Below are 15,493 nucleotides of genomic sequence, written 5' to 3' on the forward strand. Positions count from 1 at the left end.
AAACGGTTTTTTTTTTCTGGCGAAAAAGTAGGTTGCGCGGACCTATCCCAAAAGAGACGGCTATACCAGAGGTTATGGTGGAAGAGAACCATAACCACCTCACCACACACGGTGTGCGAAATTTATTTTTTTAGCAAACAATCGGTATATATTATAAATTCGCGACAAAACTTCAAACCCAATGTATGTTTAGAATTTTAATTAATAAAACGAATAAATTTATTGTACTAGGTAGTCAATGAGAGTATTTATTTATGAATATTTATAAATTATAACTAACTAAAATTTATTTGTTAAAACAAGATGTTTTAAAAATAATAAAGTTAGTAATAAAAATAAAACTTTATTAATAGAAATTATTGACATTATGAATGCGTTTTGTATAAATGAATCGGGAATTACCAATATAAGCGTATAAGGTGGTACTAATAAATCAAATGTCACGGTCGTGCATACACCTTAAGAGTGTTAATTAGCGTGCATTGAGCAATAATCGTTCGGAATGGGTTTTCAATTTTACTACATTTATCTACATTCATCGTAGGTTTCGAATAAATTATTTAATTTTCAACGAAACGATTATTTCATACCACAAAAAAATTTTTTATTACTCACTTAATTGCTTTTTATCGATAATTTTGCTTAAGGCACTTAATTTTTTACTGTTTTAAAACAATTAACAATTAAACAAAAGTGAATCAAGGATAAACGAGGCGAACAACTCGTTCATAATTACCAATTGGTGATGTAACTTGGAGGAAATGATAAATAAACGACCCCAATAAAAAATGTTATGGTAATCTATGGTAATAATAAAAATATTTCTTTGCATAACTTGGTATTGAATTAGATATACTTAAAAATACAATAATAAATTTTTATAAGAATTATTATTATTAGTTTAATTTAGTTTTTTGGTTTCTTTTTTTGAGAAGAAATCGTGGTTTAGAACTTTCAGGTAGGAACGAGAGTTTTACCTGCTATTTAGAAACGTAAAAAAGGTTTGAAAGGCACAAGCTCCTCGACAGTTGTCTGAGAATGCAATCACATCCGGTTCGGCAAAAATACCACGGATGTTCCTCGAATGACTAATGTTTAAAGTTTTACTATAAAGAAAAAGATACCAAAAGATTATTTTACTTAAAAACAATTATATCTTTTATTTAAGGAATTATTTGCTCGGAAAAGGATTTGTGGAAAGATCAAAGAAAATTCGTTTTTAGTTGTTTTAAACAATTCGGAATGTCGAAAATTGGCGGTAAACGGGAAACGATGCAATCATTCATTTTAAAGGAAGTAAACGATCTCATTGATGTATAATAGACGTAAAAGAAATTGTTTTTTGTATTAAAAAATACTTTGTTTTAGTATATTAAACATTCTAAACCAACGTCAAATGGTGATATCATCTTAGACCCAAATCATATTTTAAAACATAACGTAGGATCAACTGTTCATGAAATCGTTTTTGGGACTTCTTATAATCGAGATGACAAAATTTGGAATTATTTACTTCATCTTCAAGAAGAAGGGACGAAATGTCTTGGAATTGCTGGACCTTTAAATTTTCTTCCTTTCTTAAGGTAATTAAAAGTTTTTATGCTTTATTATTTAGATCTATATTATAATTTATAAATTAATATTACATAAAAGTATGTCTCTGTCTAAAAGTGACTAACACTAGATAAACTTCAGTTATAAAACTTCTATTATATGATAACTAACTTCAGGTTTAAAATGTCAACCTCAATTTTGACATATTTCTAATCTTCATTAAAAATCCTTTAAAATGAGCACAAACACGACATATTTATCATCAATATTAATGAAGTTATGGTCAACTTCCGGTTGAGAATATCAACGTCAAAATATTTGTAATCGTCGTGAAAAATCCTTTAAAATGAGTCCAAACATGATACGTTTAATTCCAATATTACTCGAGATATGTATAAGCAACTTCCGGTTTGAAATGTCAATGTCATTTTGACATATTCTTAATTTTTATAAAATGTGTTAAAATGTGTCACAAAAGCGGAAATATAATAAAAAACATCAAAAATTAAGGTTGGTATTAATATTTAAAAATTAAATTGATATCTTCATTGTTGCTAACTTCCGGTTTAATGTTTTTTATTCTAACTTTTTTGTTTTTTGAGATAAAATTTATGGAAAATTTCAAGAATCATCATGTGTCTTAAAAATCGACGATTTTTTTTTAATAAATGTGAAATGACTCAAAAAAACGCGTTAAAAATAAAAAGAAAGTGCGGAAAAGTGACTAACACTAGATTAACTTCAGTTATAAAACATCTATTATATAATAACTAACTTCAGGTTTAAAATGTCAACCTCAATTTTGATATATTTCTAATCTTCATTAAAAATCCTTTAAAATGAGTACAAACACGACATATTTATCTCCAATATTAATGATGTTATGGTCAACTTCCGGTTAAATGTCAACGTCAATTTTAACATATTTGTAATCGTCGTGAAAAATCCTTTAAAATGAGTCCAAACATGATACGTTTAATTCCAATATTACTCGAGATATAAGCAACTTCCGGTTTAAAATGTCAATGTCATTTCGACATATTCTTAATTTTTATAAAATGTCTTAATATTTGTTACAAAAACAAAAATATAACAAAAAAAAATTAAAAAATTAAGGTTGGTATTAATGTTTCCTTATAAAATTTCATTTGAGTATCCTTCCTGCATTGATTATCGTCTAATAGTTCCACACATTCTTGTGAAGATTGTCAATTTGTGATGTATGTCCTTATCGGGTTCATATCGCATCTTAGATTTCTAAAAGGGTTGATCTGTTCTAAGCGAGCAGATAAAAGCATATGCTCCATACTTGTTTCTCATATCTCAATCACTTTTTATAATAAAGTTTAATGCTATATGCGAAGTTTTCAACATTGAGTTAACTGAAGATCTATATAAAACAAAATGTTAATCTGCGGCAAATTTGGAAATGCTGACAGGCAAGTAGCATACCAAAGGGCTTACCCCAACTATCTAGGAGGAGTTTCTGGTCCATGAGAAAATAATCTTATATAATCCCTATATCGTAAATCTGAGAGTGTGAATATTTAAAACGTAGCTATACTAGAAGGCATACTTGAATTATCAAGAGTAAGAGCTGCAGTTTCTGGTTCTTGCAAAAATATAATCCACATTTATTATTAAAAATATTGTAACTTCAAAAATTAATCTCTCTTTCTTTGCAGCACTACCTAAATTATCTGCTGCATCTCCAATTTATGACCTAAAACGACCTCCCTTCATAAGTTTGCCCTCTGCTGCTACGGCAAATATGATGTTGGCGATAAAGAAGCAGTGTTCTAAAGGACTTCTCGAATTATACAAAGTAATCTCAGATTGCTGCAGTTTCTGGTTCTTGAGAGACTAAAGTTTAAGTTTATTACTGAGAATAATGTACATGCAAAAAGCTGCCCGTCTGCCTCTGCAGCAAAAGTGGATGTGGGGATAAGCAGAACGTATAGACCATGGAAACTCCAGTTTCTGGTTCTTCAAAAAATACATTTGACTTTTATGGCCAGTCTCTGAAATATCTCCTGCGAAGCTGTCTCTCCATTTCTAAACTCCGCATTGGTTTCTGATGTCGGAGTTCTTAATTCTGTCCCATCTGGTCTTTCCGAGATTATCTTCAGTGTCTCCATTTATGCTATTCTTAACATGCTCTTACAATTAGACAAAATAGTACTATGCGCATCTAGGTCTCGTATCTGTACTTTAATATCCACATGCATGAATTAAAAACAAAATTGCGAATACTTGTTGATCTGATTTCTCAAGTCAGACTAGGTTTCAACTAGAAAAATTCCATAACTTATTCCATGAGAATGCTGTTGACTACCAGATTACATCTTGTTGATTCTCTTGCTGAGACAGCCATGTTCTGGGCTTCGCTCGTTTGATAGAAACTATGTGGTTAATCTTACAGGTCATCCGTTGAGTTGGTGATTGTCGGCAGTTTTTGGTCTATTTTATATCTTAGATTTAAAGTTATTATTCTTCCTCCAATATTTTATACATTAATAAGTTATAGAAATAGGCTAAGACCTTGTCAGATACCACCTGGTGTAGGGATGTCTTCGATTAGTGCGTCTTTAGCCGTTATTGCTGAACTGCAAACAATTCTAAACTTATGATATGGTTAGGTTGATGTAAAAAGTTATCTAGTAGATCAAATTATAATGTGTAAGCAAGTAAAGATCGTTGAAAGAAGATGTAGGGGGCACTGTAATGGTCGAGCAAGCGATTAACAAATGATCGTAATTGGTATCTATTGAAAGATTCGAAAGATCAATTGATTGTGATGGCTTGTACGAATACAGCTGGTGACTATGTTTTAAAAATAAAAATTTACTTGTCCTGCTGTCTTTCCTGTCTTTGAAAATGATTTTTGATGGTAAATCTATAACCAATATGGCAGCATCGAAAAAAACCATACTGTTAAAAAAATTGACATCGTCCTCCATCTCTTCTTCTATGTTGTAATCCTTCATTTTACTGCCTGCACTATTTCAACACATGATGTGCTTAGCAATGGAACCTGTAATCTTAAATTTTCGGTACCATCATAGTATGCTCTGATCACCTACAATATCTGAGTTGCTGCACAGTTGTCATTTTTTATATTGGTATTATTGAATCAGTTTCCCATTTAAAACAAAGTTGCAAGTGTGATTTTTCATTTCTAATAACTACTTCTTTCATTTTGTTCTGAATGCAATTCTTGTGCTGCGAACGACTTGCTATCTTTTCATCTTTCTGTAGGTCGCCCCTTTTGTATACTGGTCTGCAATCTGTGGCTAATCTTAGCAATATATTGTGAAGCATGCTCGTTCCAGAGTCTCCTAGGTGCACGAATCCAGTTTACCACATCTTTCTCGCATTTCTTCCAAATTGCCTTGTGATTGGCCTCAAGTCATTGCTCTCTAAATCGCCATATGGTTGTTACGTATCTGTTTTTCTCTAGATGATCGTTCTTACTGCTCTCCCTATTCTAGCTGACTTATTGTCCTATTTTCTCACGTTGTTCTTGAATTCTCCATAAGATGGTATGTTCTGCCATGTGGCCATTCATTTCTAGCTTACATCTGTGCAGTTTTCCATGTTGACTTTTTCCGCCACTATTCCAAAAGGCTGCAGCAACTATTAAAGACTGCGTCGACCTTTAATCTGTGTTTTCCTAATCTCTGTTGTTCTCCCCTTGTTGTTATGTGCTTCAATTATATTGCACAAAATGGAAAAATAGCTTCATAGGTGTGCCTGAGACTGTTTCTTTGTTAACGAGTGATACTATTTTTCCAGCTCTCTAAGGTTGTACATCCTGCAGTATTTTATTATACAGCTCTGTGAGTTTTGTTGCTAGTCCTCCTCCCACATTAGCTTATTGGGGTATTCTCCAGGTCTGGTGACTTGCCGTTTTTAGTTGTTTCATCTGCATCATCTCTTCCTTCTTTGTGAATTGTTCTATTTTTTCAACTTCCTCAGCATCTACTTTCTCTATTCGTTGTCTTTTGGTGGAGGTTACAACACCTTTCCATTCTGAATACAGCCTTTGAAAATAGCTAGTCCACTTTTCCACTAATATGTTATTATAAGACACTGATACTTAACTTTTTGTTACTCTGAGCATTATAAAATGACTTCTTTCTAAAATATATATTTTACAGCTACACCTATTCAACTTCTTTTCTTTTATTATTTTTTTTAATTTAATTTAGATTTCTTCCATCTTTCAAAAAATCAATGGCATTTATAACAGATGGCCAAGCTGAAACTCACGAAGAATATAAAAAGATAATCTCCAAACAAAAAACTCTCTTAAATCAATTCCTTGAAAACGATCCAAATTATCAACCAGATAATATTTTGCACGCCTTTTTAATGGAAAAAGAGAAACGAAAAGGAGAACCAACAGAAAAATTTTACAACCCCACTCAACTCCTTTATTTACTAGCGGATATCTTCGGAGCCGGCTTAGATACAACCCTCACCACTTTAAGATGGTTCTTCTTGTACATGGCCAAACACCCGGAAATTCAAAAAAAACTCCACGAAGAAATCGACAACATCATTCAAAACAGATCTCCGAATCTAAACGATTTTGCATCGATGCCTTTCGCTGAGGCGTGCTTCTCCGAAACTCAAAGAATCCGATCCGTAGTTCCGGTTGGAATCCCTCACGGTGCTTTGGAAGACGTTCAAATCGAAAATTACGTTATCCCAGAAAACACGATGATTGTCCCATTACAATGGGCTATCCATATGGATGAGGAGGTTTGGGATAGCCCAGAAGAGTTTAATCCAAATCGATTTTTAAACGAGGAAGGGGGTTTCGTTAAAAACGAAGCTTTGATTCCCTTTCAAACCGGGAAAAGGATGTGTGTTGGGGATGAGTTTGCTCGGATGGTTATGTTTTTATTTGGAGTTGGTGTTTTGCAAGAGTTTTTTGTTTGTGCTCCGGATGGAATCGATTTGGATGTTACTGGAGATTGTGGCATCACTTTAACACCGAAAGACCATGAGTTAGTTTTTAAGGTAAGAAAAATTGTTTAATCATGAAATGTTTTTGACTATATTTATATGAATATACCTTCATAAATATACTTCTTTTTATTATTTATGGAAAATGTACCTGAAACGTCCCCAAAATTCTCGAATATAAGTAAGTAAAAAGCCTGTTGGCAGAAGGGTAAATAGTAATGGCAGGGACTAGATAGTGCTGGCAGAAGACTAAATAACACTAACAGCAGATGAGATATTGTTAGCAGAAGAGTAAATAGTGATGAAAGAGATTAGATATTGCTGGTAGAAGATTAAATAGCAGTCGCGAAGACTAAATACTGCTGTCAGAAGACTAAATAGTAGTGACAGAAACTAGATACTGCCGATAGAACACCAAATAATATTGATAGAAGACTAGATACTGTTGGCAGAATGTTAAAAAGGAGTGGCAAAGATTAAATAATGTTGACAGAAGACTATAAAATGTATACAAATGATTAGATACTGTTGGTAGAAGGCTAAATGGTAGTGGGAAAGACTAGTTACTGCTAGGAGAAGACTGAATAATGGTAAATAGTGTAATATTCAAAAGACAGATTCTGCCTTTGTCTCATATTACACAAATTTCAAGATTTAAAAAGTCATTAAAAAAGTTAACGCAGTGATCAACTATTGGAGATACTTGAATGACATTTCGTATTCTGACACACGGCTAAACCCGAAGCTTTTTAGACAGAATAACCAGAAAGGACAGCGACGGCGGTCTCTTTGATGTTCAACGGTTCAAATTTGTGACCTACTTACAATCCAATACTTACTGGTTTATAGGTTGGAATATTAAATCTGCGAATTTCAATACACTTTTATTTTCGTGAAATAATAGACAAATTGTGTATATATTTTCTTTCAAAGTTTTAATAATTTAGGAAAATTTATTTTTAGCACAGCCGGATAATAACGCAACATAAGTGAGGTTAAGTTAAAACTTATAATTACAAATACGTTGTTCAAACTACCTGGAAATCCCCACAGGACAATGATCAACATATTGTTCGTAATCAAATAATTACATCACAATTAGCCGAAGGTTTAGAAACACCATCACTACAATGCCAGGGGCTGATATCGGATCAGTCCATAACTTAGTCTGTGCTGACATCGTTTTTCGTCTTGCCAAACCCAAAAAAAAAGGAAGACCTTCAAGAAGATAATGGATATACAATTGTTGAAAGATGAAGAAACAAGATTACTGTATGAAGGTCACATTATTAAAGAACTAGAAAGAGATACCAGTACAAACGATACTAACAAGCATTGGCTAGAAAAAAACTACTGCTAAGAAGGAGTGGATGATAAAAGATATTCTGGAACTAATGAAGAAGTGAAGGCAATGTAAAATCCAGAATAATCACATTGACTACAGAGAAGAATACGAAATAAGATTAGAGTGGCAAAAGAGAATTGGCTGCATCAAAGTTGTAGGGAGGCTGAAGATCTTAACAGACAATTATCATTTACATAAAAAAGTAAAAGAAATAACTGGGCTGTATAATAATAGATCGCCAAATTTCATAAAGAATGAGCACAATGAAATAGTGACAGAAACGGAAGAACTGTTGCAAATATGGAGAAAATGTAAAATTAGCCTCTTCAACGACAACACTCTGCCTGGACTAAGTATATTAAGAAGTGAAGTCATACACGCTATGATGATATGTACTCAGATGACGTATGACTCTGGACACTTCACTGAGGACTGGCAACAACCAAAATCTATAAATCATTTGTTTAATGAGCCACTTTCTAAAACATTTCCTTCGAATTCTACATACAAGGCTTTATCAAAAATGTGAGGAAGCAAATGGAGCCAGATAGTTTGGAGTTAAAAGCGGATTTGGAACCAGAGAAGCCATGTTTGATCTCCAGATACTGGTACAAAATTGTCAAGATCAAAGAAGGACGTCTTTATATGCTTCATCGACTATGAGAAGGCATTTAACAACTTTAAACACAATCTTCTGATAACATACCTTAGAGATCTGGAACTGGATGCAAAGGATACAAGACTAATTGGTAATCTATGTTGGTACCAAAAAGCGAAAGTCCGAATAAATAACGCTGGAACAACTGAGGATTTTGAAATCAAAAAGGGCATTTGCCAAGGACGCCAAGGATGTGTCAACCTGATGACACCGTGATATTAGCGGATAGTGCTCATGATCTGCAAAACCTACAAACCTGGGTTAACGAAGAAAGCCCAAGACGAGGTTTGAAAATTAACATCAGCCACTCCTTTAATCTTCACACACTCGAGTACATGTTGATGGAGACATCATTGAACAGGTCAAACAATTTAGATACTTGAGATGCATGATCAATGAGGAATGGACCAGGATTAAGAGATAAACTGCAGGATTGAACGAACTAGAACAACCTTTCTAGGACTTCGAAAATTTCTTACGGACAAGAACCTAAAATTTAGCCGCAGATATATGATTGTAAAGTGCTACGTCTGGTCCGTTCTACTATATAGGTAGGTTGATACTGCTTGAAAAATTACTATTAATAAAACTAAAACCTGTCATAGAAGAAAAAGCCCTAATACCAACACATCAATTTGGGTTTCGGAATAAACATGCAACAATAGACCAAGTACATAGAATACCGAATACTATCGAAATAGCAATGGAAGAAAATAAAGTCTGCTCTGCCGTATTTCTGAATGTTGCACAAGCTTTCGACAAAGTCTGGTTAGATGGTTTAAATTACAAACTAGACCAAATACTACCATCAACGTATAGTCAGCTATTAAAATCGTAGCTTTCTGATCGATATTTTAGAGTAAAATACGAAAACGCTTGTTCACCACTACATGAAATACGAGCCGGAGTTCCTCAAGGAAGTTTGCTTAGCCCAACACTGTACTTACTCCACATCTTCCTCAGGTACCAGAAACTTTAACAGCTACATTCGCAGATGACACAGCGATCTTGGCTGTTGCAGAAAATGAAGTAGTTGCAGTAAAGAAGTTATAATTGGCCTTAAATTCAATAGAAAACTGGACCAAACGATGGCTAATAAAACTAAATGCAAATAAATCGACATACATAAACTTTACTTATAAGAAAGTAAACTATGTCCCAGTACACATAAATGGCAATGCAGTCCCTTACGCCGACACCGCAAAATATCTTGGTATGACCCTGGATGCAAACTTAAATGGAAAGCTCACGTCAAAAAAAAAAACGTGAGGAACTTGATATCAAATTTAGACACCTATATTGGCTTATTGGCAGAAAATCAATGCTATCACTAAATAATAAGTTGCTAATATACAAGCAAGTATTAAAACCAAAATGGACATACGGAATCCAACTGTAGCTGCAAAACAAATGCAAGTCTGATTCAAAGATTCCAGAACAAAGTACTAAGGTGCATAGTGAATACACCCTGGTTTATAAGAAACACCGACCTCCATCGCGACTTGAAAGTAGTCATCAGAAATTGCATCATTCACATCTAAACATGAGAAGAGAATGCACGATCATCCCAACATCGAGGTGTAGTAGTGTGTACGTTTTTGTATTTTCGGTAAAAATATGACAATCTTTATCTATATTATGGGTAAAGCAGACTGGACCACTGGGAAAATCTGCAAAACATTATCTAGTTTAATTTGGTGTTCAAAATAAGTAACTAATTAGTATGTATTTACTAGGTGCTATATGCTTTGTTTCGAAGATACAGGGCGAATAAAATTTGCGACAATAACAACATTTTATTATCAAAAAGTACATGTAAAGTTGCTCAATCTACAATAAATGTTCGAAATAAACTTCCGTCATTGATTGTCGAACTCTTTCAACCACACCAGGGTCGTTTGTAATTGGGTTACAATTATTCGATTTCGCAAATCATCCAAATTTTCCACTGGAGTAGCGTAAACTAATGACTTCAGAGATCCTCAGAAAAAATAACCCAGGAGGTTTAAGTCTGGGGATGTGTCTGAAATGTGGTGGTACATCATCGTGCATAAACCACATTGCAATTCTCGTCGCGTATGGTACATCCTCCAGAAACCCAGGCAGCGTTTCTGCCAAAAAGTTGCGATACACCACACCAGTAAGTGTTCCTGGTAGTAGAAATACCGGTCCAATTAGATAATCATCCACAATTCCAACCCAAACATTCAAGGAGAATTGATGTTGAAAATGATCTTCACATACCTCATACGGATTTTCATCTGCCCACACATTATTGTATTTCTTGAGAAATGGGCTTCATCGGTAAAAAGAATCTGTGTCAGGAATAGATGGATGTGAACTAATGTTTGCAATATCCATTGTCATAATGTGGTATGGATACAACAAATTGTCCTTACAAAGTATTTGCAATTCTTCGCACATTCTGTTCCAATTGTACCGGGCAGGAAATCGTTGGATGTACAATCGTCTAGCTTCTGATGAGTTGCCATCAGCAAGTCCATATATGAAATACATGTCAGTCATCTCAGCGTTCGTATAAAGTATAAATCATAATATAGTAGGTACTACACTAACTGTTAAAGACACGCCAAACAGCCAAACGTATTTCGGTACTTAATTAACTCATTAACGTATGCCATACTTTTATTTACATTAATAATTTCAACAAATATCGAATATGATATCGAATAACCCTTTGAATTTTTGCCGCAAGTTTACCTAACACCCTGTACAATTGTGCTTTGCATAAAAAACCAGGGAAAACTAGAAAAATTGAGGGAGGAAAAAGAGGAATAAATATTAATAGCAGAAGGCTAAATAATGATGAAAGAGATTAGATACTGCTGGTAGAAAATTAAATAGGAATCGCGAAAACTAAATACTGCTGGCAGAAGACTAAATAGTAGTGACAGAAACTAGATACTGTCGACAAAAGACCGAATAATACTAATGGATGACTAGATACTGTTGGCAGAAGGGTAAATAGTAGTGGCAGAGACTATAAAATGTAGATAAATGATTAGGTACTGTTGACAGAAGGTTAAATGGTAGTGCTAAAGACTAGATACTGCTGGCAGAAGACTGAATAATGCTAAATACTAAGTTAACGCACTGAGCAACTCGTCGGAGATACTTGAATAACGTCTTCTTGAATGTTTCGAGTTCATGATCTAGTGTTAGTTCTAGTGTGAGTTCTAGTTTGTTGTTATTCAACTCTAGATTGTTGTATATATTTATTGAACTAATACAACACTACCTTCTCCGTATTAATCCGTTATATGGAAGTTTTACCGTATTTATAGAAAATGTTCATCCGTAAAGTTTTTATGTAACCAAAAAAAACTTTCTCTCCTTTTCTTATATGGATTACTTCTGAAATTTAAAGGTTAACGACCTTTATGGTTGACCAAAAAAGCTGTAATAAGCAGAGAGAATAAATTGTAAGAGAAACCGTTTAAATGAAATTTTTTAACAATTAAGGTATTATTAAGAAAACAACAAAAATACGAATGAATAAAAATTTATTAAATAACAAATAAAATCGCGTACACAAAATAATAATTAGCTTGTCTGTGTCTCTACTCTCCTATATACAAAAAAATAGTACAAAATAAAAAAACAAACAAAAAAATATCTACAAAACGTCGCAATAATAATTATTATTATTATCAATACAATTAATTGATTTTTTTAATAATTAATCGATTATGTACAAAATACAAAAAAAAATATCGTTCGTTAACATTCTTTTTGTTTTTAAATTAAAATCAACAACTCGCGAGGTAACTATATAATACAAAAGTGTAGCGAAAACGGTTTTGAAAATAATTAATAAAAAAAAAGGTAACGTTCTTTCTATTTTTTTACCGCCGATTTTCTGTCTTTTTTTTTAATAAAAAAAACGGTAATTTTTTACGCGATAAAAAAATACCTAATAAAAAAAAATAGTATGTATAGTACAATAACTAAAATATGAACTCGATTCGGTAACGATACGTTACAAGTGATGGTTGCCACGCCCCTTTCTGACTAGCTTGCCCCGCCCGCCCCTAATACGTGAACACTATTCGCACAGCCCGTTCAAGTGGTTGGATCGCCCGCGACCCTAATCGTCAATATTTCCCTTTTTTTATTCAAAAATTTTAACCACGCCTTTTTACACCTCTTCATCAAAAAACACGCCTTAAATCGTCTAAAGCACACCTCAATTTAACTTAAATTGAGTAAAACACCTCGAATCACCTCAATATGATGTCAATCCTCTTAATTTTATTGAAATGTGTTTTAGAAATTTCTTTTCCACCTTTTTTAGACCGTTTCTATAGGAACATTTCGAAAAACAAAATAATTTCTATTTTCTTCAATGAAACCCGTGTGTTTTAACGGGTTGAATGTCGTCCCATTCGACTCGCCTTTCTTTTAAGCAGATTTTGAACGGTCTCGGTGTGATGGTGACTCCGTAAAAACCTTCCAGGCTGGGTAAATCCTCACCCGATGGTACCTCGAGGTCGAAACAGTGAAGCAAACTTGAGAAAAATAGGAACAATTCCATTCGGGCTAAAACTTCGCCCAAACACGTTCTTCTCCCAACTCCGAATGGCATGAAATATTCTGGTTTCGTCACTTTTCCTTCTGCCGTGATGAATCTCATCGGGTTAAACTCTTCGGGTCGGTCCCATAGGTTTGGGTCAGTATGGACAGCCCTTAAAAGTGGAATGACTTGTGATTGTCGTGGGAATTTGTAACCACTCATGTTGACATCTCTGCAAAAATTAATCGAAATTAATTTTGAAACCACAAAGACTTTTTTGGTTATTTACCTTATTGGGGAATGAGTTGTTCCCATTGGGACCACGCTGGAGACTCTTAAAATTTCGTAGATGGTCGCTTCTGTAAGTGGCAAATACTTCAAGTCTTCTAAAGTTGGTAACCTTTTATGCCCAACGACTGCCCGAAGCTCATCTTGGACTGCTTTCATCCATTTGGGGTTGTGCAGCATAAAAAGGACTCCCCATTGAAGCGTCGATTTAATAGTTTCCATCCCCGCTGAGAAGAGATCACCCATAATTTGTTGTATTTGACGATCTATAAGAAACAAAATTAAAATCCCAAAAAAAAAAAATCAAAAATTAATTTACCATGATCTTTTCCTTCAAATAAATGCTTCCCGGTTCCTTCTTCATTAGCCTTCTCAATTTCCAACAAATAGGCATCCAATAAATCCCTAATTTTCGTGGGATCAAAACTTTTTCGATGATCATCAATCGTCTCTTGTAAGAAAATTCCCATTTCCGCCCTGTTCTATTAAAAACAACAATCACAACCTCATCCAAAACAAATCAAAATTTGTTCTTACCTCAGAAATTTTTTGGCGAATATTCCTCGATTTCGGGAGATACTTCATCAGCGGGATAAATTGCACCAAATCGATTGAGCCAAAAAGGCGAAATCCCTCCTCAATCAAATTCATCATCCGTTTGAATCTCGAATCATCGTGAGAGAACCTGACCGACATGATGATATCGCAGATCACGTTTGATATAGCCACTTGGAAGTGATGATTGAGATCGATGGCTTCGTTTTTGGACGAGCGCAAAAATGATAAGAACGAATCAACTTCTCGCATGATTCTGCTTTCCATTTGGGCTTTTCTGGAACCGATGTAACTCATTCCAAATTGTCTGAGACGATCGTGGATGAATCTTCGTTGATCTTTCCAAAGTTTACCTTCGGTGTTTATTATTCCTAAAGGGGATAAGACACTTGAATAAATAAAATAAATAAAATAAATACTTAATTAAAAGTTGTTTTAACGAGTTGAAATTGAAAAGTGATAAAAGTGTGTTTTTTTGGGAATTGGGTTAAGAGATACGATAAGAAAAGTTTTATCGATCAATCAAGGTTGAAAATTGTGAGAATTAAAAAATAATAAAAATAAAACTTACCATAACCTCCTAAAATGTTTGTAAATTCATTGATTGGTCTGCCGGTGAAAACTTCTTTTCGGAAAGCTTCCCTGATTAATTTGTAATCGCTGAGAACGATGATCAATTGACTTCCTAATCTGGTCGAGTATAGTGATCCATACTTTTTCGCCAACGATGTAAAAAAATCATGATAATTTCCTTTGGCTTTTGGCAAAAGTCCAATAACTGGTAGTCCGATGGGTCCAGGTGGTAAATCAAGGGTGTCCCTCCAGGTCTGTGCAAAACGTACGATCGCGGCAACGATGGCAATCCACAGAAGGGTTCCGGTAAGTTCTCGTTGCACTGTACCCCACAGCAGCCCGAACACGTAGAGGAACATCGTGCAGCCGTGGTTAAAGGAAAGGAAGAGAAAAAAATCGCAAAGGGGATACTGGAAGAGTTGCTTATGTACGTGAGAATGGATTGTTATAGTTGAAGTTGTAGGCTTTTATATGTTGTGTGTAGTGGCGCTGGAAATACTCGACGGACGGAGGTATGAGTGTGGGGGGATAAGCAGTCGGGGGCGGAGCCCCCCGGGCGACGCCAATGACTGTACGGGGCCCCCCCTACGTTTATTGGCCGAACGGCGATTGTACGTAGGTACACTTTTTTCTTTTCTTCTCTTTTAGCTTAGTGCGCGCGCCGAGTTCACGCTCATTCATCAAATTCTTCTCTTCTCAATGCGGTATCAGAAGCCGCTTGATCACCACATAAACGTTTTTCTTTTTAATATCTTTTTAACACCACCTACTTAACAAACTCTTATAATTTCCAACAGCAAATTAACAAGAACATATCATTATTAAATCAATGAACATAAGATTTTTTTTAATATTTGACTTTTTTATTGCTGTTAAGTACGGTAAAGGTCAGTTTTGACAGCGAAGCAGTTATCGCAAAAAGAAAGTTGGGTAACGGGGGACCCTCGCTGGTATTCAGGAACCGCCGACGCTGCATTGTTATGAAACAAGGCAAAGATGTGTGTGCGAAATG

The 15,493-nt window shown here is 34.5% G+C and overlaps 2 protein-coding genes across 4 annotated transcripts in view; one reads left to right on the forward strand and one right to left on the reverse strand.

Annotated features, from left to right (window-relative positions):
- Positions 1-6,650, forward strand: part of LOC111425068 (cytochrome P450 enzyme phantom) — a 60,244-nt gene extending 53,594 nt beyond the window's left edge. For all 3 annotated transcript variants that reach the window (XM_071194440.1, XM_071194441.1, XM_023058840.2), the window contains 3 exons: positions 1,169-1,314; positions 1,369-1,583; positions 5,766-6,650. In XM_071194440.1, coding sequence (XP_071050541.1) covers positions 1,169-1,314; positions 1,369-1,583; positions 5,766-6,600 — 1,196 coding nt within the window. In that variant the 3' untranslated portion in view covers positions 6,601-6,650. The remainder of the gene's footprint in view (positions 1-1,168; positions 1,315-1,368; positions 1,584-5,765) is intronic.
- A 5,719-nt stretch (positions 6,651-12,369) lies between these two features.
- LOC111415191 (Cytochrome P450 18a1) lies at positions 12,370-14,921 on the reverse strand. Its single transcript, XM_023046746.2, has 5 exons — positions 14,480-14,921; positions 13,891-14,279; positions 13,673-13,835; positions 13,355-13,619; positions 12,370-13,297 (listed from the first exon to the last, which is right to left on the reverse strand). The coding sequence occupies exons 1-5, from the start codon at positions 14,838-14,840 to the stop codon at positions 12,895-12,897; spliced, it is 1,581 nt and encodes a 526-aa protein (XP_022902514.1). The 5' UTR covers positions 14,841-14,921; the 3' UTR covers positions 12,370-12,894.
- Positions 14,922-15,493: the final 572 nt, after the last annotated feature.

Source organism: Onthophagus taurus, chromosome 2 (genome assembly GCF_036711975.1).
Source record: "Onthophagus taurus isolate NC chromosome 2, IU_Otau_3.0, whole genome shotgun sequence".
Lineage (NCBI taxonomy): Eukaryota > Metazoa > Arthropoda > Insecta > Coleoptera > Scarabaeidae > Onthophagus > Onthophagus taurus.